Genomic DNA, 25,889 nt, shown 5'->3' on the forward strand with positions numbered 1-25,889 from the left:
AAGTGTTAAGGGCTGGAGTTTCAGTAGAAGTTCCCACTTAAATCTTACTAAAAGTCATCATGCCTAAGTACTTTTTTCCTCACTGGTACCTTGTTCTGTAAGGACCCACCACCAAGATGTTTATCTTACAATAAAACATCTGGCATATATGTAAGTTTTATATCTAGTCAGGATAGATGTTCACTTGAGCTGCAGAAGTGCACTAGTTAAAATTCTCATTGCAAATACTATTACTTCAATCTGGTGTGTCATCTACCTGGTAAAACATTATAAATATTTATTTGAAAAGAAATAGCTTAAAACAATTTCTAAAATGCAGATATTCCATTTATTATACAGAGAATCAGTTGCAAGAAGTCTTGCAATGCATTCTCACCACTCTAAGTACAATACAGGAAACTGTTCTCCACAATAAGTTACATAAAGGCAAATTTTATGTACATATAAAAGGATCAGTGCCCGGAACTATTTGCACAGCATATCTGCTATTCAGAAAAATCAGCCATTTAAATTTTTAATTGCCTTCAGAATTCTTGAAGCAAACTGAATTCATTAACAAAACTTAGTTACCTGGTTTGAAAAGGTTTGAGAAGGGTTTTTGCCTAGTTTCTAAATTCTGTGGAGACCATGCAAATGGTATAACCATTGAATTTGCATTCTCACCATTAATTTTAAAAACAAATGTATTAAAAATGAGGCATGCCATATTGTAGTATATAAGACAACATGGAGAAAAGTGACCTGCCTGCATTTAAACTGCTTATGCATCCCAGAATATCCAAAAGGGAAGTAGGGAAGTAGTAGTGCCATTGTACAAGACACTCATGAGACCGCAGCATAATTCTGTTCATGCATGCTTGACCCCTTCCATTCTTCCCCTGCCCCCCCCCCCAAAAAAAAAAAAAAACAACACAAAAACACAATTGAGAAAGTGAAGAATAAGGCTACTGGGATAAATCAGTAGAACAGAAAGTATCATGTGAAGAAAGACTGTAACAGCACTTGCTTTTCCAGTCTGTGAAACAGCTAAGAGTATGTGACTTGCTTCCAAAAACATGTCAGGAAAATGACAGGGGGAAAGAAAGGGACATTGGCATAACAGCAAATGGGTCTCTAATGAATTTACATAGCAATGAAATGATGGTTCCTCAGCTTAAAGGAAGAGATGCACAAGCAGGCCTTCTGAATAAGGAGTGGGGCCAAAAATCCTTAAACAAAAATGTTTAATAGCATAGCTCAGTTCACAGAAAGGATTCTATGATGTAGTATGCACTGTGGGAAAAGACTACACGCAGAAATGCCCAACTGGAACATTCCCAACTTCTTTGATCCATCACCAAGATAAGGTGGTGGTGTCTTTTGCAGTGTGAAATCATATTAAATGCTCTAAAATTCCACTTAACATTATCATTCCCCCACCCTTTCACATGAATTTCTTTGTATTCAACAATGTGCATGTCTGTTAATACAGCAAATGCATCATCAAGCTACTGCCGTGAAGTCAGCCTTAACAGACCACGTACCAATTAGCATATCCTGTACATCTTCTACAGCAAGATTCTTTTTCACACCTCATTTCCACAGTGGAGTGTAAGTATAATAGCCTTCTAACATCACAGTGCAGTGAGCCATACAGACTGAGAACACTTAGCACAAGACTCAATTCTTAAAATAACAAATTTAAGAATCAAAGTGTACCACGTGGAGAAGAGTTGAGTTGTACATTCCACTGATCTCTCCAATCAGCACTGAAGACACTTTCCTTGAACTACATATGCTTTCCTATTTCTTATTTGAGGTGCTTCAACTTGCAAGATATGTAGGTAATAGTACATCAGTCAGAGTTACTCAGGAAAAAAAAAAAAAACACACAAGAACCAAAAACCCTAAACTCTTCTTCACTGAAAAAGAGGCACTGCATTTTTAAGCTGCATTAAGGCTGTAAAATGATGCTGGTTCATTGTGAACGTGAAGTCATCAGTTTTGCCCTGTCACAGGGCTCCGTTTATCCCACTGCTTCGCTGTTAGTCCTGTAAGCCTGTTTACGGAGGTGAGTCTCAATCTCTTCCCTGAAGACCAGCATCCCAAGGTGCGAGTGAGAGGCTTCATTCATGGCTTTGGACTGGATACACATGCGATACTGCTCTGGAGTAAGTTCATCTGCACAATGCTTCTCGTGCCAGAGGTGGAACAGACCAGGGACTGGTGTCCTGATCACAATAAGGTCACCATGCAAGTACTTTCTGTAAAGGTGAACGTCCTCACCGCCCCAGCCTTTTACTTCCAAGTCAAAACCTCCTATAAAAACAGCATCAGAAAGCATGTTGGCATACAAGGTAGATCCAAGGTAAAAAGGACTCCTCACGTAAAATATTAGACAATATATGCCACACCAGATATTCTGAAGCAATTCAGTTTAACTACTGCATGCCAAAGCATGTCAAATTGAGGGGGAGGAGCTTCAAGCATTCCACATCTTCTACAGTGAAAGCTGTCCAGGACATAGATCATGCACTGCTGGCTTCAGAGGGTCTCTTACAAGAGAGCATCTAAATCACATTATGCATGACACCCCATGTGACAGCTGCAAGAAACTGTAGGCAAACCATACTGGGTATGCTTTTGTGTTTTTAGCAATCATAATGGATTTTAGCAGCTGGAAAATGAGGCAGTCATGTACCACATGAAAAGCCCTCTCTAGAAGTGTCAGCAATTACTCCATAGGTCACAACTCAAAAAGCTCGATTAAGAAGAGGAATCTATTGCACCATTTTAAGGTCTCTCTTGCCTTCCCAGGGCCATAATGAGTATCAGTTTAGATTTAGGTATAGATTCAAAACTCTAGAATTGAGGTCTTAATTTAGCATATAGCATACAGATGCCAGGCAGTACGTCTGCTATTGAAAAGCAGCCTGCATTCATTCAAATCATCATATAGGCACATGAGCTATATCATTATACCTTCTGGCAGATCATCTGTGAGAGCATCTTCCAAATTTAAGTATATCAAGTTGTTCTTTTTTAGTAACATGCCACAAGAGGGTGCCAAAGCATATTTGTAAAGCCTTGGATTGGAACAACTATATTAAACTTTCAAGCTTATTTGAGAGAAAGAATTTCAATGTTTCTTTTTCTGTTAGCAGTTTGAGGAACATGTTTCTTAAATTGTTCATTTGCTCCAGACAGTCACAATATGAAAAATGGAAGAGTAAGTTTTGCTAATGCTAACAAATACTGTAGCTTTTAACAAATACTCGTCAGAGGGGACATCAAAAATTACAAAAAAATGATTTCATTTGTTCATCCAACTTGGTAATCAGCAAGTTGGACTTGGGAAAAATAAAAATTAAAACATTACTTCACTGTAGTTAGATAACAGGGTACACAGGGAATATCTTTTGAACACCTCTCCACACTTTTTATGATATAGTTTCATCTTACCAACAGTCAGGAAGTCTGTCCGGTATTGACAAGTCATCCCAAAGCCAAAATCCCTCCAGAAGCCGGAATCCTTTTTGTGTACCTACAATTTTAAAACAATAGTTTTTTGAAATGCAAGATACACCCAAGGACATATATTTCACTTGGTTTAGTACTCTTCTGATCATTTGCTCAATGCAGGATACAGCATATAACATTTCCAGTATTTCTGTGACATATTGCACGTGGCCTTTCTAATTACTTGCTCACTTTGCCCTTTTCCATTTGGCTTCAAGTACTTACTCCTTTTGAAGTTAGCACTTTTACCTTTCAGCAACACCACGTCTGTTTTCTGTCATCTACTCAGACCAATCATTACATTTTTGATAGCTTATTGCAAAGTCATCTGTTCTTAGTAATACAGTTCCTACCCAGTTTCTAACAGTACATTTGCCTCTCCTTATTCAGATACAATAAGAAAAATACGCTTTATTAAGTCAACAACCATAAAACTGTTGGATTCAAATACGCCAATAGCTTGGCCTTCAGGCAAAAAGTTCACTTCTCTCTCAGCTGTGACTACCTGAGGCCATATGCAAAAGCATCCCTCCTACAGCATTCTAGCAAAGAACTTGCAGGGAAGGGAGAGAGAATTGTTTAGTAACTGCATTGCTTTTTGCTTTTGCTCCTTTGAACTTATTACTTCAGTCCCAGCGGCTAAACCCCAATTTCACTTACACAGCCTCTTTAAAGAGTGTACTTCTGGATATTCAGTGTGGCCTTTCCAACAAAGACTCAAAATTATCTTCCAAATTATCCTTAAATCCATTCTATTGAATGTTTGAGTTTGCTTTTTTATTTTGCCTAAGAGTTCCCCTAGAAGTAAAGTAGCATTTCTAATTCAAAAAAAAATTAATGGTATAGCACCCAATTTTGTAGATTTGGATAGCAAAGAAAAATAATTTGCAGAGTACAGCTGCATACAGTCTGAAAAAAAGCCACTGACACCTTTTCCTACCTTGAGTTACATGGCACACTTCCTTTGCTAACTACCTAAATGGTGGTTCAGAAGTCTACATTTAGAGAAGCTTATCAAGCAGTGTTCATAGTCTTCTCCTTTCACTTACTGTTTGATGGAACACAGGATCACTGTTGCTGCCATGTTATTTCCCATCCTCCTAAAATATTGGCTTTCCAACCCAGAATTCAGAATTAAGCAATAGATTAAGAACTGACTAAGAACTACCAACTTCATTTGTTTAGCTGGACATTTTTTAAATTTAAAAAGAACTCCAGGCTTATTTATGAATGAATTTGGTACTGTTTAAGTTGGTCTTCGAAACTGCTTTGCCTATAAGGGAGAAGAGTGTTTACATATACACTGCCAAAAGTTACATGATATCCCACATAAAACCATTAAGTTACAATTAATTCTCTTTTAATACAAAGCACAACTAGTTGTATTCTGAGTAAGTCACACTACTTACCAACTGTTGTTCTACAGGGGGTGGTATATCTTGGTTGGCATAGACAATGGCAGGATTATAGAGGCTGAATACCACTGGATAAAAAACCTTTTTCCCTAGGATTCAAAAAGGAAGTTGTTACTCACTGCAGGCATCCTTTCTGAAGGAAAGAGGAAACTAGAAACTAGTCTCTAACTGAAGTAATAGTTATTAGCCACCTAATGAAAACAAATAAAAGGTCTAACCACTTGGATTTTCCATTCAGTTAAGCCATAGCACCTTGTGGGCCAGAGCGGAATACATAATTCTTAAGCATATATATTCATATACAGTTTTACATATATCCACATTATATTTGTATATACTGATATGACATTAGAAGACAGTGGAAAAACCCCTGCAACAATGTTAACCAGAAAAGCAACAAGAATACCCAAGTCCAAGTAAACACTCGCATAGCTTAAGTTTTACAGCCTTGCCTCCTTCCAGATGCAGAAAGGTATGTACATCCAGGATGCCCAGCAAGAGCATAAAGCACCTTGAATACCCTCATTATACTGTGACATCAGTTCTGTGCCTGTTCCAGAAGCCTGATAATGTTCTTGCTATGCCAGTAGTGCAAATGCATCAGCGATAGCCCATGAGAAAACTCAGTACCTTGATTTGTGTATAAGCTTGGAACATATGTCAAGTGTTTCCAGATCTCACTTGAAGCAAAGGAGACAAACTGTCAGCATGAATTGCCAAGCAGTCCCTCAAACTCTTCCTTGTACAAGCTCACAAAACACTCATCTTCTAAAGTTTTTCCAATTACATACACAACTCACTTCATGAAGTGCAGAGACAAATAATAGAAAAATAAACAGAACCAAAATATCTGCCTTACAGCAGTCTGTCTGTTTATTATGTGAAGAAAAATATATATTAATTCAAAATGAACTAATTTGAATTTGGAGAATTTGTTTTGGCATTTGGAGAAAGTTTCCTGGCTGCAACAAATCTGGAATAAGAGTATGCATTAAGGAATAAAACAAGTGTTTGACAAAAGAAGGCCTTAACTAGCACGCTTGTTAACTCAAGAAAGCTTTATCCACTGTTACACAATCTTGTACAAGTAAGTTTCATAAGCTTGAATAAAATGGTCAGAAGAACTCTGAGCTTGGGAAGAAAATATAGGACCCTAGCTCGATCTCTGTAAGGAGCACATTTATTTTTTTTAGCTCTACTGAAAACAATTCCTGTGATGAATCTTAGCCACGCAATTGCAAGTGTGAGAACATGTAAAACAAACTTGTTCATTAGAGATTTTGTTGCAACAAGTCACCTGCTGTAAGAAGTGCTGCACTGAGATTTGCTACACAAGTTTACAGTTTGTTAAAACAATTAAGCTGTACAGCTTTTTTAGACTTCCCAATCTTAAGAGAATGTTAAAACTGTACCTATTGTGCAGAAATGCAGGTTCTTAAGACTAGTTACAATTGGACAGAAGTCATTTTTCAGTCTAAATACTATTTTATTTTGTGCACATAGTATATTTCATTTTCCTAGGTACACTGGATTAATGAACTCCACCACCAAGATTAGCCTTCTGTATACACAACTCAGATCAGTTTAAGCCAAACAAGAATACATGACTCAATTTCAGCAACTTTAAAGGAACATACCAGGCTCAGCATTTAAGCGACAACTGTTGAGGAATTCAGCTGTGAAATAAACATCAACATCACAGAAGAACATCAGGACCTCGCCCTTTTCCCAGGCTCTGGCACCCATGTCAAGTCCCCGGCCACGGTTAAATTCCTCATTTAAAGAGACGAGTGTGTAATTGTGGAAGTTAGTTTCTCTAGAAGAAAAACAGAGCCAAACCCAAAATAAATCCATGTGTGGAGCGGAAGGGACTATTTATACTTCTTCAGCATTTTACAGTGGTGCCACTCCGGAAGCTTTTTAACGTCCCATTATATCATCAGGATGAGAAAAAAATATCAGTTCCCCTTTGTTGTCTATTTCAAGTACCAGAGTTTAGACATTGCAAAGAGATTCACCTCAATATTATTCCAGAACTTCACTTTGCAATTAATAATTCAAACAGATCAAAAAGGCCTGGCAATTGATATTAAAATCATCAGGCAATAACTGTCTGCTCCTCTGAAGCCTTCGTCAAGTCTGAGAGGAGGGTGAACGAAGCCTGACACCAAACTCACATGGCAAAAGGCCAGCTGTATCTTTATGCCACCATAATCCAGTCAATTGGACTTTCTTCACTGTTTCACACCAGTAGTACACACGGACGTACTCACTGTAGAAGAAAGGAATAGTAGCCAAGGAAGGTTGGAAATATACCTGAGGAATACCTTCAGGCAAAGTGTCTAATTCAGAGACATTAGAGGATAATTCTCAAAGAATAGAATTAATATATTTAACAGTAGCACCACTAAGAGGATTATGATAAAGACCCAATGAGTTTGCAGCTCTAAGCCTGACTAGATGTTATTGTGAGAAAATCAAGTCTCACAGGGAGCGTAGCAGGTGGCAGAAAGTATCCCAGGAACAGAAGGCAGCAGTCAGCAAGTTGTGTGTCATGGAGGCTTTACAGGAGTAAGACAAAAGCGTTCTTTGCTTCCTGGAATATTTCCATGCATGCCAGATCTACCGACCATGAAATTTTAAGCCAGCAGCGTAGCTGTCCATGCCCACTCCTGGCTAACCAATGTCATGGGCTTACAGGCTTAAGAACATGGGCTCAGGCAGAGCATGAACTCCTTCAAAACTTACAGACACTATTGCCCAAACCAAAGGTGAGTTGTTGTTTGATTGTGAGGTATCTGTCGTTTAGTTGGGCAAACAAACCTGTTCCTGGAGCCAAAAAAGCAACATTGGAGAGTTTTGTACCAAAGCTGCTGTAATGCTACTTGCTGTGACAGTCATAAAAAACACTTGGTTTCAAGTTGTTTTTACAGCAGAGGGCAAGTGCTAGACTCACTACATATTACCTAGAGAACAGAGGGCAAAGCTTAAACTCCTTTAACAGACTCAGCAGCCCACCAACCTCCCTTGGTTACAGAAGCCAATCATTTTTCTTCCTTGTCATTAAATAAAATCAATTCTCCAGTAAAACAACTATCAACACACAGAACCCAGTTCAGCTGGATTTAAAATCCTATCAGAGTATTAGCATGACTGAATACTCATGGCAAAGTTTACCCCTGTAGGGTGTTTTTTTTTTTTTTTTTGATCAAAATGAAACCTCCAAGCAACTACTGTTAATCTTTTTTGGCATCTAAGATGACTTTTAGTAGTTTTCAGGAGACTCCCACAACTTCAGGTGTAAAATGCCAAACAAAAACTGTATAAGGCTCACTTTTCCTTTTAGCCTTAAACTAAGATTCTTCTTTTTATTGTTTCAACCTTTTTTAGAAACATATTTTAGAAGGCAATCAATATTATTTGTATTGACAAACAGCGTATCAACACACTTACCTAGCTACAGACTCCAGGATGTTTTTCACTTCTGATAAGCCATCTTGTCCAAAATATACCACTGTGAGGTGGATACGCTTATCCTGATGAATACACACATCCCTATAAACACAAGCATAAGCCAGTATTAGTTATTACTTGCAACACAACAAACTTCAGGTATTTTAAAGCTATTGTGTTTAGAAGTATTAGCAGATCTAAGTATCCTGGTCAGACTTCAAATAGCTTCTGAAGAAACCTAAAAAAAATAAAAAAATCTCCCTCACTTTTCACATCTTTTCATTTTAATCAGAAGGCTCCAATACTATGCGTCTCCATCACACCTTATTTATAAACAGAAGCTTGAAAGCTCATATAAAAAGAAAAAAGTTTTCAACATCATGTGAGTCCAGGCTCACAGTGGCCCTGGCATTCACTCTAAAAGGCGTGCTGTTTGAGAAGCTCTCAGTTCCTTTTGGAATGAACATCTCCAAACAATTGGTTGAAGTGACAAACATACCAAGGCAGCTGCACAAAACATCACAATTAGTTTTGTCACAAGTCCATCAGAACACAAATTCATTCTGAAAATGAAACAAAATACTAAGTCTCCAACATCACTCATATAATCTCATGCACCTACCTAAAGTTCTGCATAAATTGTGCAAATGCCTCAGTTCTTCCAGCAAGAGGTACAATAATGTTTATGATTGATCTAGAAATATCAACCGTTTCACTCTTCACTTTCATGAGGGGTCCAAAAGGTCGGAACAACGTGACATGTCTGTATTCCATGCCATCCATCTTCTTATAAAACAGCTCATACTGTGTCCCCTTATCTCTTTCAGTACGATAGTAACCTGAAGAGTAAGTCACACAAGTATTTATGAAGTCAAAGATGCCAGCAGTTTTATTTCAGAAACACTTTTTCCTGAGAACTATGAAGTGAAAGATAAAACTCTTGAGGATAAGTTTCTGCTTTTTCCTAATACAAGCTAAAATAACACAAATCATGCTCATCCTCTTCTTAAAAGATGTATGAAAAACAATCCTAATTAATCTGTGTCCCTCTGTTTCTCAGAGATCACATTAGGTTTTATGGCACTTTACCAATTCCTCAGAGCCCTCCTTCAGAAGCATCCTAGTATTTTTATATCCTTCTTCTACATTGGGGCCCTGAACTGCACACACAACATGTAGACAATCTTACCCAACTTCTTCCTTCTACACCCCCAGCTCCCTTTACCTCCCTCTCAGCTGCCTAGAGGACTTGCCCTAAACCTTCATCTGTTATTCCACCCCCGTTTCCCTCCCCAAACCAAATCCAGTTTCATTTACCAACTCCCTCTCCTGCTGCCTTTGTTCTGTATTCAACCAGTCTCATAACAAATTCCTATTCAACAGTAATTTTTGTCAGACCTATTCAGCTTCCCATCAGACAACTCTCCTTCAGCTTTTTGTAGAATGCTTTCTTGCAGGTGCTTGTGGGCACAAGCAGAATTCACAGGAAATGCCCGTTACTACCCTAGAGGGACTGTGGGAGATGGGTGTAGCAGAAGCTGGTGCTACAACTGAAAGTAAATGGTAACTGAATCTAACTTCTCTAACCTTACAAACTAACTGTACAAAGTTTGTAAAAAAAAAAAAACACTCCTTTAAGACACAAATCCACATTTATTCCTCGTTGAGCTGAGCTATGTAAAAATACACACATTTTACCACGGAACAAAAATGTGACAGTTTCAAGTCAACATTAATTGGAAGTAGCAAAAAGGGAGGTTTAACGAACAAGGAAAGTCTAATGTTGACTACTAGAAGCAGAGAGATCACAAATCCCTCAGTCTTACTTCACTCCAATCCTTTATGCCTAGTAGTTGAGCAATGTAGCTGGAAAACAGCCTCTTGGCTATGCAGCAGCTGAAGCACCAGTATTTTCACATCACATTCTCACATGATACGCAGCAAAAGCATTATACCACTATTCCTGCATGTTAAAATTCAGTTCTGTACATTATATACCTTTTTCTAGCATCCAATAGCTACATAAAGATGCGAAGTACATTATGTCTAGTAAGTGAAGCTTTTAAAAAAGCAGTTTCCAATAGCTTATATTTAATCTAAAGGATAAACTTACATGACACACTACAACAGAAGGCTGGTGTAGGGCAGAATTAAAATTTCTAGATTAAAGTAACTTCATCAAGTTACAGCAGCATTTTTTCAAAGACTCGAATGAAAGCCTAATTCTGAGCATTGCCTTTCTAGCATTCAACTGCTAGAATATCAAATTCCTAACTTCTGAATCTCATGAGTTCCACTTTTTTTTTTTAATAGTATGTGATCCTAGAGTTACTCCTCTTGCTATGAGCTAACCTCCTTTGGCAATCTACTAATGTGAATATTTTTACGGGATTAAAACTTCCATGCACAGAAGTCAGAACTGAGATCAGCCAGAAAAACAACATCTGGTTTACTACTTAGTTTTTATTACATAATGAGTCAGTCCTGGGTGTTAAAAAAAATGAATACACTATCTCACCTTCCAACTAACATTCTGGCTGCCATCCAAAAACAGAGCTTTATAAGCAAAGAAATAAAAAGCAGAAGTATTTAAACAGTTGCTTCTCCTGGTCCAAGCAGCTTTATCAGCTTCACAGAGTTGTGTTTCTCACCAAATCGAATCTTATGAATATGGGGGATCAATTGTTAACCAAAGCCAAAAGGTGTTCTTCCATTGCTTTAAACACCCTTACTTGTTTCACATCTATGAAGAAAGCTACCAGGTATTTGTCTGGAATGCAAGACACATGTCTTGTTTTTTTGTGTATTAAAGTTACTTGTTGACAGCCCCTGAGTACAGGCCTATTTCTGGTCTTACAATATACTAAAGGGGTTGTTTGTATAACAAACAGCTCAGTGTAACAAGGATTCCCAAAGAGTTTCAACTTTCAGCTTAGAGCACTGGGATAAACAACTTTTACTTGCAGAGAACATTGTGTAGGGAGTCTTCCCTTGAGTTTCAGATCAAAAGCCCATTTCTGTCCTTGGCCCTGTCCTAACCAGAAACACAGAAACAAGAAAAGCAGGCCACAACAGCACTCCGAGTCTGGCAAGCATTCGGTAGCAAGACCTTTATTAGATACTAACAAAGTGTTCATTAACTTCTGAAAGTAAGATAAAGCTCTTGTTTTCCAAAGGCTATTTATAAGTGGCTACTTGATGGAAGAGTCTTCTTTAAGCACTCCACATAAACTTCACTAGTTTCTTCGGAATGCATCAGATTGAACACTCAAAAACAGATGACCATGAAGGCTTAGTTTTGCATCACTATTCAGGATTCAAATCCCACAGGCACCTGAAGAAAAGGGATGCACCAAATCAATACCATTATGCTCTCCCCATCTTACTAACACCCTGTTCTCAACCATATTCAAACATAGGTCTCAAATTGTCTATTTTTAAGCACTACCTTAGAATGCCCAATTCAGGAATTAGGTTCATTGCTTGTAGTTGCAGACCCCTTCACTTGTGAACATGGGTGTACTGCGACTTCATCCTCTTTAGGGGTGCTTTGCATATAAAGGGAATAAGTGTACTCTTGGTTTTTCTCATACCCTCAAGAGTTCAAAGACTTAATAGTAATAATAAGAAAAATACTTAGATCAAAATGTTTCTGAAACAGCAGCTGCAGAAATAGTGTGTTTTTTTTAAAGGTCAGATCTTTGTTAATATCAGAATTCTAGAAGTTTCATTTTGCATTTGATCAAAGCAAAAAGGGTAACAATGGAAAAAACAAAGCCCTATAGATCTGAGAAATTTAGTGTTTTTTCCCTCAAACAAGTCAGTTGAGCTTTGTGCAAAAATCATTTCAAACGTTCAGAAAGGACCTCTATAGCTGCAATGCATACTTGCAACTTTTATTATTTTGTTTTTAAACTTCATGTCACTGCACTAAGCTTGGCAATAGCCATGTGTTCATAGCAACTCTGCCTAAGCACGGAGGGGAAAACAGCAGCAAAAAGGTTACCATCCATCAGCATGTATTTTATTTTTTGGCCTAAACTTGCTGAAGTTTCTCAACCTTGCAGGTATTTCTCAAAACTCAAGTACAATCAGCTCACCTACATTAAAATGCAACGGTTATGTATTAACTAACGCAGTGTCCATTTTCTTTTGTCCTAGAGCAAGAAATAATCCAGTTTCTCAGCCTCCTGTTACAAATTGCATAAAACTCTAGTCTCAGTCATAAATCACTTATCTTAAATTATTCCTATCAGCAAATAGGATGAGAATACAGTACTTAAATGACTTATCATTTGTTTAAATAAACTTGAACAAACTGTCTCTAAAGGAATAGTTGCTGGATTAGCATTGTTAAGTTGTGCTCTTTGCACATTTACACAAATTGTTGTGACAACTTCAGTTGACACACTGAGTCTGCAACAAAATTTGAACCAAGCAGTTTATGATAGCTTAAGGCAGCAGTATTTTCTAAATGGGAAGGCAGCAACTGTCTACCTGGACTTCTATCAGATGCCATAAGTAACAGAAGAGCATTGGTCACAGCTCTATAGTGTGAGGGACCCGTAGGATCTGCCACCAGCTGGTTCCTTTTCTTATCTCTATGTTTTCAAATGGATAACGCAATTCAGAAGCTTTTGTTTTCCTGGCCCAGTGTTGAGATCAGCTAGTAGTATTTTCACATACACAGACACTGAACACCCACACAGCCCACAGCTTATCTGAAACAGTACAGTGGTATATATCACTATAGCTAGCTGCTAACGCACCTATGAGCTACAGCATGAAAATATTTTCATTTAAGTACACTAACTGTAGAAAATATATGCAATAACCTATGCTTGAAGAGACTGCCTTTAGAACAACAGGAAGCTAGTTCAATTTCCAAGAAAAGTGATAAATATACTGGTATGAACAGAGACAAAGGTATAAAGTACAATTCAAAGGTCCTACATCTGCTTGCTTTTTGCATCTCCAACCATGTAATGTAGTACCCTAACTGAAGTGAACATCTATTTCAGTACTGGTTAAAAATCCACTAGAGACTATGTATTATCTGAAACAAAGGAATAGCAGCTGCACGCTTAAAAATAAGACACTGCAAGAATAATTCCCAGACAAAATAGTTTCAAATAAAAGCCCTAGTAAGAGTCTAACACTGCACTGGCTGTGTTATACGGAGAGTGAAGTAGATTCTATATCCAGCCCCACCTTCCTGAACAAAGAGCTTGGCATTAAACTTAAAACACAGTAGCCGTCAGAAGCAGAGACTGTTTCTGAACTACAGGCTAATTACATCATCTTAGACTGAAAGAACCGATTATTTCAAGGCCAATGGTACCTTTCTCCAGCATGTTTGCTTAATAGTGCAGACATCAGTACCGCTGATATCCAGAGTCCCTTTTAGAGTAATGTTCCCTCATTTATAACATAGTCCAACCTTTTTATGGCAGCATGAACTGTATTTAATACTGTAAACACAAAAAACAGGTACTAGGGCAGTTTTTGGTAACACTCATCTCCACCAGCATTACACTATAACCTTGAAAGCCAACTAGTACAGGAATTATTGCTAATGTGTTTAAGCATGCCAGTAAGAGCTGAAAGCATAAATGCTATTTGTTTTTGTATGTTGTGTAATTAAGTTTACAAGCACTGGAAGAATTGATGAGAACACAAGAGAACTGAAACAAGTGCTGTTAAGAGTCCCACACTTCAGTGCAACTTCATTACATGCTTTTCCCCAGTAAGCCCAGTTCAAAGATGCACAGCCTGACAGACCTCATGACTAGTGTATCACAAAGGGTCTCTTCGGAGCACCACATTCTTCAGCTGACAATGCTACCATGTTTATCTACCTTCCAACATGAGTATGCCAACTCGATGAAAGTCAGAAGCCTAAGTATTAACTCAAGGCAGTATATGGATACTTAAAGAAAAAAAACCTGTACCTTCTTAACCAAGTAGCTTAACTATACTGGACCAAGAGAGATTCAATCAGCTTCTCCACAAGTCTTTCAGTTATTCAAAACCATATGCAGTTGCACCACAGACTTAAGCTAAAATCTGTTACAAAGGCCTCTATTTTAAGCAGATATAACTTTCCCCATATCCTCCTTTTGAAAAACCCACCTTCTGAAATTAATATCTTGTTACCTACTCAAAAAACAAGAATGGAGAGGTATTTTTCTCATCACTGGAAACAGGAGTTCTTGCTGTATAATTACTGTTTCAAGACTATCTTCAAGTAGGTAAAAAATAAAAATAGAAACATCATTAATTGCCCATTGTGATATTATTCTGTTAACTGGCTGGAAAGCATCTAATACACGTACCTTCTACAAAATCATTTTCGCTATACAGCTGCCTGTCTCCTACTCCATCGTCTTCTTCTTGACCATCTTCTTCATCTGGATTATTGATAACTTCTAGGCCAGCCTCAATGACTTCCACCAACTCATCCCTTTTATCCTTTCTAACAGGTTTCTCTTCTGGATGCCGAGTGAGCCCCATCTCCAACTGGAATACTTTCATGGACGTGAAGCTTTCAAAAGGAACGACGCCATATTCACTAGGCAGTTTGGCCCCCATGCTCACCTCAGCTTTGTCGATCTGGGAATGAAGAAACTCTAGGAGATCATTCGATGCTTGTTCTTTAGTGCCCTGGTAGTTCATACCATTGACCTTGGGGCTCTTTTTTTCCTGCAGGGTTTTCAATTTATCACTCATCTCCTGAAGCTCTTGCTTTAACTGGGCAATCTGACGTTTCAGACTGGTAGCTCGGTTTTGATAATGCTCTTCCTGTTCCTGCAAGAGAGCTTGATAGTACTCTTTACCCATGTTCTCACCTATAATGCCAGGTAGAGATCCATTATTATCTGTTTGTGGGGTACACTCGAGCAAATACATGAGCAAAACCAAACTGAATAGAAAGGCAAGGCCCACTAACAGCCAGCGAGTCCTGGCTTGAATTACTAAGCCTCTTCTGGGCATTCTTGTGTTATTTCCGTTTCCAAACAAAAAACATAAGTTATCTGCTCATGCCTTCTTGGGAGCATCACCTCAGAATTCAAATCTCAGGAAATGGAAGAAAGCATGACCTTAATTGTTACTCTGACAAAGTAGCAGATGACCAGTTTTCAACCTCTTCCTTAATCAGGTGTCATAGCAGAGATACAAATCTGAAGTTCCTGCATCAGCCATGACCATCAACTGTATGTTTGGTTGACTCCATGCAATTTGTCTAGGATTTCCTACCCCAGACAAAAAGAAATGCAAAGTGGGGGGAAGGAGGAAGACACCAGCAAGGAATCATATTCCCATTTCCTAACAGAAACACTTAAAGGGTTTTTAGCCTACTTGAAATTCAGCAAGCGAAGTCTGCAAAAGTCATTTTTATAAACTTTGAATTGACAGCATCTCATTTTCCCACTGTGAGAACAGTCTACTGTTTAGCAACAGTAATTGTCATTGGCTAGTCTGACATTTTCCCCTGGCACTCCAGTATTTTATTCCATTTCTCCTTCCTTTCCTTGGAATCTGTGGTTTGAGTCAGCAAATTGAAGACAAAACCTAAAATTAAAAGAAAGTTGTATATTAGAACTACAAAGCAGCTGGTCATTTCAAAAATACATGATCAAAGTTTAACATATGGGTGCAAAGGATAACAGTGGGAAAGGGTGGGAAAAAAGGAAAAAAATTCTTTCCATTGTAATACCAAGTGATCCCCTTTGACACAGGGTCTGGAAAACAACAGTAGAAACAGCCCAATGAAGTGGATTTTTCACATACATGTAACTAGCTATGAGCTAGCTAAAGCAGTAATGGTTCTTCTAGTCTCATTATTTTAATTCCCCCACTCCTTTTTTCCCCCCTCACACTGTGGGAAGAAAAAACACAAGGGAGCATACTCTTCTTACCCCTCTAAATAAAAATACAAAAAAATATTTTGAGGCAGAAGTTTGCCTTTCTATTTGCTTTTACGTCAGTAAATGTATTTTAGAGAATACTTATTCACATATTAATAAAGTATTGCAGACTTAAACTATGAAGTTGGCAGAAATCACATTTCAGAGTAGTACACAGAGCAGAATTCGGATTTCAAATCTAGATTCCCAAGTGAGGAAAGGGAGCCTCAGACAAGCAGATCACTAACATTTCTACCTTTCAGTTTGGATAGGCTGAGTAAAGAGGCACTGACAGTTTGAACTGGTCATCTCCCTCCAGTATTGACTGAGCAGATTATGAACTGAAGACCCATGAAAAGGTCACAGTTAGGTAAGAGGAGGATATCCAAAATGACAGTCAGCAAAATGGTTCATGGGCCTATTTCAGTAACAGTTTAAAGAAACAACAAACAGGAGGGATGCAGCAGAAGCAAGCTTGAAGCAGGTTTTTCTACTTCCTAAAGCTAGTAAAATACTCTATTTAAAACTTGGTTGTAGAAAAAAAAACTGAATCTCATGAAAACTTACCCAAGGGATCTATTAGCTCTACCTCCATTTTGGACCATGTTGTATAATTTTTCGGGGGGAAATTCTGGAACTTGACTAACTTCAAATTCTGTTTCAGTATACTTATCAAATTGGAAAAAAGCTTACTCCAATACTCTTTATACTTAGATTGACCAGGCGGCTATCTGACTGCCACAAACTGTACAGCCAGCCTTCTACCGTTCTTCCAAATAAAGCCAGTGCCACGAAGCGCTTCATGCATTTACAACACAGCTTACATCCTTGCAACATGTTTCTGACATTTCCTTGCAATATTTCTCACTTTCATTCAGCTTCCAGCACCAGGATAGTGCTTCAGTGAGTATCGGGTACCACGTATCAGTGGTAGCACGATATTCAGCACCACCATTTGCAAGCAAATTCCAATGACAAAGCCTGAGAGATTAAGTAATTGATTTATACCACCAATACTGCTGATCACTGATCATAAATTTGCATGCATATCACGCACACCAAGTCTTGCAAGAGATGCACACCTTGTAGTCATCCAGATGAAGCCTCCGGTACTGCTTGAAACCATTATAGTACTTCTAGTGCTAGCATCCACATCTGTAGCCCAGTCACAAGTATAAGTTAAATACTTTATGTAGCAATTCTGTATAAGCAGTTGAAAAGCAATAGTTACCTGAAACCAGAGCTTGTTCTACTCATGTGAAGCTACTGTACACTTTGGTACAAAATAAGCTATGTCAACTGAACTCCAGAAGACATTTTAAGCCAAATAAGATAGACATTAGTCACTTCTCACTGAACAAACATTAAGGCATTTTACATGCATTTATGTGAAGTGATCAGTACCAGATGTATCCTCAGACTGCTGACTAGGGTACAGATGTGGTAAATCAAGGCAGACAAAAAAATAATCTACAGGCTAAAGCTAGTTAACAGAAGTGACGCAATACCCTAAGGTTTCTTTATATGCCCATATGATGTTTTTGCACATTTCCTCTTGAATTCTTGTTTCATTAGAATTCAAGAGGTGAAGCCACAATTGGTAACATGAAGAACCATGTATTTCTTCAAATACACATAAATGCTAGACTAGCAAAGCCATTCCGTGCAGAAGCTTGGGCATCTTACATCAGTTACATCAATGCATAAAACACTGAAAATCCAGTTCCAATTATTCACTGCACAGTCTCACTACTATTGTCAAGAACAACTGTTTGTATATACAATGATGACAAAGTGCTACCACATCATCACAGCAATCAGTTTTTTTAGAGATGCTTTTGGTACTGGGGACAGGGTAGGAAACATGGCTAAGCCTTACAGCTTAGCAGAACATGAAGAGCACTTCATGTTTTACCCTTCGCATTTCTCTTCCCCTCCACAGGATAATTTGAAAAAATGAAAGCATGCAGTAGAAACTAGATGCTAATATTTCTAGTGAAGAGACTGTCTTAATCACCTACCATTGTACAGTTCAATGATGGGCAGTGCAGGCAGCTGTAAACCACTGCTAGATTTGGTTCATCACAACCTCTAGCTTCAAACTGCTTAAGTCACACAGCCTCCTACCACCACAGGCTTCGAATAATCACTAATTATTGTTAAGAGATACACAGAAACCCCTGAAGCTAGGCCATTAGCATATGAGGCCTTCATTCAATTCTCTGATCTATCACTAAGCTGCCTTGTGTTCAATTTTGGCAAGTCACTAAGTTTCTTAGGTCTTATTCTTCTCTTAGAGGCAAGTGAAAACAGACTGCCTGATGTGGTAGCAAGAGGACAAAGTATACTAGGAGATTAAGGCTCCCTCAGACAATAGCGAGGGGCCATGAAAGAACAAGTCTGGCCTTAATTAGTTCCTTTACTGTGGCCAAATGTACATCATTATGGCAATCATGAATTGAGTCAGCATGCCTACACAGGGACTAGCCATTTCCATTGCATCATCAACACAAGAACAAAAGATTGAGTAACTACACATTTTTCAGACTTACCTACTGGCACTAGACATCTGTTTCATGGAGCACTGCCTTTAGGGGTATTTAAAGCAGAGAAACAATAAACCCTCCTGCAGCAACAGAAGGCACTCGTGGTGGGCCGTAGGGACCTCACCAATTCTTTTCCTTATTGGTTTTAATTATCCCCTCATTAATTGAAAACCTTTTCTAGTGAGCTAGTGACAATCTTATTAAGACAGACTTCTGCATAGAGATGGAGTTCACCTATTTACCTTCAACAGTTTTAGTGCAACACCTTAAAGAACAGACATCTTCCCCACTACTGTTTCCCTGTGGCCTTTAAAGGCAATCCATGTTTGTGCAACTGATTGTGTTAAACATTAAGACTTTAAATTGCACATGGAGAACTGAAGGTGTAAGTTAGTTTGCTAAAATGGTGGGGGACTGAGCCTATCCAGGTATCTTGTCCTCTTATTTTTTTTTGGTACCATTACTGCTGAGCGAATCAGGAGTCAGATATTGACATTTTCCCCTCAAAGGGCTTGAATTCTCATTTATTACCTTCTAAGCTTGCTGCCATCTTTGAAAAAGGTTCCAAAGATCTAATAGCTACCAATGAGTAACAAGACTGAGCACACACCCCCCACCACCCTGTCTTGCTGTGCTTGCTTTATTGCCAATAGAGCAGATTCACACAATAACACTTTAATAATACTGTGGAGCACTGTTCATGGGGATGGTGTCCTAAGTGGAATAGTAACATCTGTAATCATTGATACCACCTGTCCTAAGCAGATAAACAGTCTAAAAAAAAAAAAACGCATTTCATCTTGTGTTCTTCAAGGAGTGAAAGAATGCCAGTAAGAATTTCTATTTGTATCCCATCAGAAATGCAAAGTTCACAATCCTTTAACCTCTCTTCTCAGAAGAGGGCTGGTTTCATGTACTTATAACCCAAATTTGACCGGAATTAGGTCTGCAACAGCACTGATGTAAGAATTTCAATAATTACTTCCAGGCTGTAGATGATCATTACAAAAGAAAGTAGATTAAGAAAAATTATCCAAGAAAGTAGCAAAAGCATAGAACACACTAAGTACTAAATTAGAAAAGTTAATTCAGTTTTAACATGGTACATTCTGAAGTTTATAAAAGAATAGGATTACCTGAAAAAGCAAATCATGGTAGTTCCTGTGATCAGCATCCTACTGTTTAAACATCAAAATCCAAAACTATAAATTGCACGTGTTGGTATTTCACTTCATTTCAATTCTTCCAAACAAAAACATTTGCAATAGTCCCCATGATCTCCAAAGAACAAGACCTCTGAGGCTTACGCAATGCTCATGAAGATTTACAAGTTTTCTAGAAGCAACTTTTTTATTCTTCCTGCTTTTCCAGGGCCTTATGTATATTCAGCTATGGAAATGCTTCTGTTCCTTACAAGAGAGCTCATTGATTCTCTAAGCACAAGGGGATAGACCAGCATGCTAATTGAAAATACTTTTAAATTGCTTTTTTATTGTATTCTTTTTTATTGTATTAGCGCTCTGTTTTGGTTCCTTGTTGCAGAGGATGAGTACTTCTTTCTAAACAGTGGAAACATTCACACTTGGAGCAGCAGCCTAATTCAGTATGCTTCCTTCATGCTGGACTGTACGGACATTCCTCATTGTAACATGTTCTACTTCAGACATGTCCTTTTCATTCAGCATGCCCTAGATGGTCATAGTTAAGCTGCTTATGAAATTCCAGCTGATTTTCATAGTTATTTTGTTTGTAACTTCACCAGATGCCAAGGACATTGTCTTAAATCCCTCCACACAAACACTTCACTCCTTGGTGAGTTGTATAATGAAAACTTCAGGTCCAGTATCATCCCGAGTATTTCTTTTTTTTTTTCCCCTGTTAAGTGACTCCCTCCTCTCAGCATTGCCTGTGAACACTGAAGAAACACTGCACAATCAGTTCATTTCTCCCTTGCTGAAACCAACAAAAAGTTCACTGTTTCTGCTGCCTCAGAGAATCTTTGCATAAAACCCTAGAATGAGAAACCTCAAACCATACCTCCAGTATGCAGAAATACATACTGTGCACTTAAGTCCATTGAGGTACAACCTCAGAAAAGACGGAGGAAGTTGTTCAAAGGCTGTGTTGTACGGCTGTAGTCAAATGAGTACCAAAGTCAGGCTTTTCTGTTGTTGGGAACATTACTAGGAAGGTAACATCAAAGAGGAACACATCCAAGAGGAATCAGTGATAAGTTCTCACCTTTCTCAGGAAACTGATCTTCAATCTGGTACCTCACCCACCCTCACTGGGCTAACTGTGGCCACCATCACTACCATCTGACTTGCTTCCAGCTACGTTTCTGCTCCAGGCAGCCCAAAGACAAGAAAGAAGCTGAAAACCACTGTGTATTTACAGAAAGAAAGCCAGCAGGAAAGTGAAAATAACCACCAAGTAGCTTACACCTTACCAGAAAATCCTGAAGAATTTGGAAGTTGCACACATCACAACCACTGCCCATGTACATCGCAGTCACTTGCAGTGGGCAGCAGCTCATTTGCAATATTTTGAAAGCTTAGTGCCTAACAGCGTTCCAATCCACCACAACAGGCAAATTTAGTTTAAGCACAGACATTAAGCTTCACAATTCATGTCATCTGACCGGCATTCGAGTGTTTTTTCTTCATGTTACCTCTTACAATCATCCAAACAGACCCAGTACACTAGTGACCTCTCATACATCTTCCAGCACTCCCACTGGGTCATATCACTTCAGTATGCTCATGTGGATACTACTGTATAAAACAAAATGTGTAAAAGCACACACCAGTACTCTCTAAACCAAACAGTACAGCTTCTACAGAAAGTTATTTTCTGGACACTGCAGATCCAAACCACCAATCCAATCAAACTCCATACTAAAAACAGTAAACCTTAACTCCTAGGAACTCATCAGCTCCACTTGGCTGATAAATAAAAGTGGTTGCATTCAGCTAGAGGCCATGAGCCATGCTACAGACCCACAGCAGTAACAGATACCTAACCTCTGTGGTACTGCAGCATCACCTGGCCACTCATCAGCTAACAATCCAGGACAATGCTGAGCTATCAGTTTAACACCACCCATTCACTCACAGGTGTTTTATAGTCTCCCTTAAACTTCTTTGTTGTAAACTCCCACTGGCAAATCCAGAGTCCCTCAGGGGAAAGATGACAACTGCACAGTGATCACCAAAGAGGATCTTCCCTCATTTTTAATTCAACAAGTGGAAGAAAACACCCAGGCAACAAAAGCTACTGCATACATTATGAAAAGCCTGTAATGAATAATTAAGTGCTTGAGTGTATCCACAATAGCTATCCTCAGACATTTGTTTACTTCCTGAACAGGAAGGAAAATATCAGACCTTTAGCACAAGGATCACAGTAGTACTAGTAGCATACCTGCAAAAAGTTCAGACATGGGAACCACTAGGAAAAAGTTACTTCAGTGATACATGACAATCACAGGAGTTGTTACTGAAAAATACAGGCTTAAGGAGAACATTTCCATGGACATTCCCTATGCAAATGGTTTACTTGAACAAAAGCAACACCATGTTTTGTGAGCAGACACTGATCTCTGAAAATTAAGACTAGCCTTCCACATGTTTCTACTTCCCTTTCACAGACTGGAATACACAGTGAATATGTATGGGGTCTCACTTCCCTTCTTTCATACAGCAGAGGAACTCATGTCCAACACACAAGGCTTTATCACTGAGAAATTTTGCCCTTACCCACTTATAAACAAGGTTCAGATGCTGTATATTGATAGCATCTTTTTGGGAGATGCAACTGAAGCAGGGCACTTCATACTAGCTAGAAGCTTCTTTAAATAGAACAGAATAGAGTATGGTTTCATCTTAATAGCAAGTTCAATTATCATAGCATAGAGACTACTTACATTTATCCTATGAAGGACAAACAAGCAAGTCTTACTCATCACACATTTCACAAGAATCTCTTCCATTTCCACTTGAGTTTCAGTATGTTCACTTCAATGTGCTTTCAGTTGTCTCAAGTCAATACAGAAAAATCACAGCTGGGAAGTACCTGTCCTACACCACATTTTGCCCCTTCCCCATCCAACACAGGCAGACAGAAGGTAAATCAACATGCCAATCCAACAGAACAGAAAATCTGTTTTCCATAGTGTCAGTTCTCACTGCTACAGCTAAAACAGCAGAAAAAAAAACAAGATAATATCCAATCCAGAAACGGTGCTACTTTTGCCACAACAGTCCGTGAAAGAAAAAAGAAGCCTGCTGTCATCCTCAGACGAGTGATGTGCAAACTGTATTGAAACCATTTAACCCAATTCTTACACGACTTACTGTGAAATGACAAGGAAAAAATGGCCCTTTGATAACATGGTTTTATCTTCCTTAGGTGATAGAAGGAAATGAATTATTGCTTGCCCTGGCAGCTACTGCGCCTACACAAAACAGTTCATTACATAGTTAAGTGGACAATGAAAGAACAATTTGATTCACATTACTTTATACCTAATCCAAAATAAACTCATGAAAATGAGTCCTATTTTGGCTTCAGCAGAGGCTAGAGCAAGCCCATTTATCCAGAAACTTCTGAATGGAAATCAGAACTCAAAATCCAAACAGCTACACCTTAAATGACCTGTTCATTATAATCCTCATTGCAGATAACACCTGGAAATGGAATCAACTACTGCTTAGCTGTTTCAATGAAGACAGGCATCTTCTTGGCAAGAAGCCAGTGACAAAGTATCCCATGTAAGGCCAGCTGAAGGGCATGGGTTTTTATCTTGGCTTTTGGTTATTGTGTAGCTATCCTGAAACAATCACCATCTCCCAAAACTTATTTTACATAACTTTTCCTATAGTTCATATTAATTTGTTGGCTTTTGCATTCCCATAGACACTATTCCCCTTTTTAAAATTGACGAACTCCAAACTTGGAGAAGCAAGTTGTCTTACTTTTACTGCAAGGGGATTCAAAGAACAGCAGCACTACATTACTAGACTCATTTTGCATACCCTGTGTTATTACACTTAAACCTAGAAACAGGAACAGAAATACAAGTCGTTACCTTAGTACAAGCATCACTGAAGCACTTTCTATAGTCATTCCTAACATCTTAAACAGCAATTCATTTTTTACATGAGCATTAAGCAATACATGCCAAGAACCTGACCCACTCGTACCAAGTGCTTTACAAGAACCTTGTTAACAACCTATTCTCCATGAGGGACTGTATAAGCTGCATGGGGAACTAACATCACAGCAAGTTGGTTTCCAGGTCTAGAAACACAGCTTACTCAAACGCAGTGCTCAGGCCTGTTCACTGAAGGCTTCCAGTTAGAATCAGTATTTTGGAAAGCAGGTTCTGGAAACTCCAATGGTAAGGGCAAGGCTGGGAAGGGCTGTCTGTCTTCATTCAAAACCAGAACTATTGATTATACAAGAGCCATCAAACATTCCCACAGCAATTCAAGGAAGTCTGTCTACATAAGCCTTCAACATGATTTTTTACTGAGTTGTGTGCTACATGAAAAACCTACTTTGGTTCACTACCCTCAACATTTTCTAAACATACTGAATTGATACCTACATAATTCATTAATAAGTATTACACTTGACCGATAATTCTTCTAAGTAATACTGTATATAATTAGCAGAAAACACTACAGAAGTACTGATGCACCTGTTAATTCTTCGAATTTGTTTTAAAGGAGATTATAAGTAGAAACATTATTCTACCAGCTGAAAGCTGCCATCCTTCACAGTCACTACCTCATAACAGTACATGTAACACTACACAGTCAGTCAAGGATAAAAAGCCAGGTGCATTACCAGAAAAGATAGCTCAAGCAAAACTAAATCACCTTTTTTTACAGCAACTTCAGCTTGTCCTCAAGAATGCATAGCAGTCTGTTTGAGTACATGCAGTGCAACCTCTACACACCTTTCAATATGAAGAAGCAACAGATGCCACAAGGAACATCAATAAAACTTCCAACATTTGGTCGTCTTCAAAACAAAATGCTGTAGAAGGCTTGTTGTACAGGAAAAGAGCCTATCTAGGGAGAGAAAAAACAGTTACTCTCATCACATCATCTTACAGTGAAGAAGGAAAAGTAAAATACACTGAAAACATTGCATCACTTCAAGCATCTAAGGTAGTGACAGCTTAGCATTCCTCCCATACAAGACAAATATGTTCCAGCAAGTGCTACTGAACCCTAAAAGGTACATCTAACCCAAGAACATAGTATTGGCACAGCATACCTACACAAAAAATCGCCTCAGTACATTAAAAATAAAAAACACCATGACTGAAGTTGTTAGTTGTGCAAATAGTAGCAGACAAAGTTGAAAATCACGTGCTTTCTGGAAATGGGGTACACTTTGGCAAAAAGAATTTGTTATCAAAATGAAGAGTTCTTCCATTTTCTCACTTCTCCTAATCATCATCCAGTTCTCTTTGCATGGAGATCTAGACATGGCAGTTAAGCTTAGTAAAATGTATGTATCCCAACACATGGGAACTCCTGTGCTATGTGAGAGGATAGCTGTCATCTGAGTTCATACACAGCACCAGTGGAACATTTCCCACTGTGGGAGGTAGAAGTCAAACACTCTGTTCCCTTACAGTTGTAGAACAGAAAGGAACTGCTTGAGAACAGACCAGATCCTCTCTGAAACTCTCAAGAGCTAACAGGCAGTTATCATACACTGTTTTCTTTTTTACCCCACCAAAAGATGAGACTGAAAAGGACAGTCCTCAGCCAAGCTTGCCTTTCTGACAGTTACACAGTTGATTATAGCCAGCAAGGAAAAATACCCAACTTTTCCCCAGGACTGAGTTTACCTTCAATAATTTTTCCACAATAGGAGCCATATTACTGTTTCCATAGAGTTACAAATCCAAGTTATGAGGAAGCTATGAGGGAGCTTTAGCAGTTAAAAGGAGGAGAGTAAGGTTAAGTTCTCAAGTGCACCTGAATCTTGCTTAAAGAAACTTCAGACTTGTATTAATATCAGCCTTATACGCAGATATGTATCAAAGC

At 38.5% G+C, this 25,889-nt stretch overlaps 1 protein-coding gene across 4 annotated transcripts in view; it reads right to left on the reverse strand.

Annotated features, from left to right (window-relative positions):
* Window positions 1–982: 982 nt before the first annotated feature.
* Window positions 983–25,889, reverse strand: part of CSGALNACT2 (chondroitin sulfate N-acetylgalactosaminyltransferase 2) — a 31,231-nt gene continuing 6,324 nt past the window's right edge. The window contains exons 1-9 of one of the 4 annotated variants that reach the window (XM_084290658.1): window positions 25,108–25,177; window positions 24,785–24,899; window positions 14,702–15,938; window positions 8,989–9,205; window positions 8,367–8,468; window positions 6,551–6,729; window positions 4,908–5,002; window positions 3,442–3,523; window positions 983–2,298 (exon numbers count right to left, since the gene is read on the reverse strand). In XM_084290658.1, coding sequence (XP_084146784.1) covers window positions 2,006–2,298; window positions 3,442–3,523; window positions 4,908–5,002; window positions 6,551–6,729; window positions 8,367–8,468; window positions 8,989–9,205; window positions 14,702–15,359 — 1,626 coding nt within the window. In that variant the 5' untranslated portion in view covers window positions 15,360–15,938; window positions 24,785–24,899; window positions 25,108–25,177 and the 3' untranslated portion in view covers window positions 983–2,005. Of the gene's footprint in view, window positions 2,299–3,441; window positions 3,524–4,907; window positions 5,003–6,550; window positions 6,730–8,366; window positions 8,469–8,988; window positions 9,206–14,701; window positions 15,939–24,704; window positions 24,721–24,784; window positions 24,900–25,107; window positions 25,178–25,889 lie in introns of those variants that run through there. The other 3 variants (XM_084290656.1, XM_084290657.1, XM_084290659.1) reach the window with 3 other exon arrangements.

The sequence above is a fragment of the Netta rufina genome (assembly GCF_964035555.1).
Source record: "Netta rufina genome assembly, chromosome: 7".
Taxonomy (NCBI): Eukaryota; Metazoa; Chordata; class Aves; order Anseriformes; family Anatidae; genus Netta; species Netta rufina.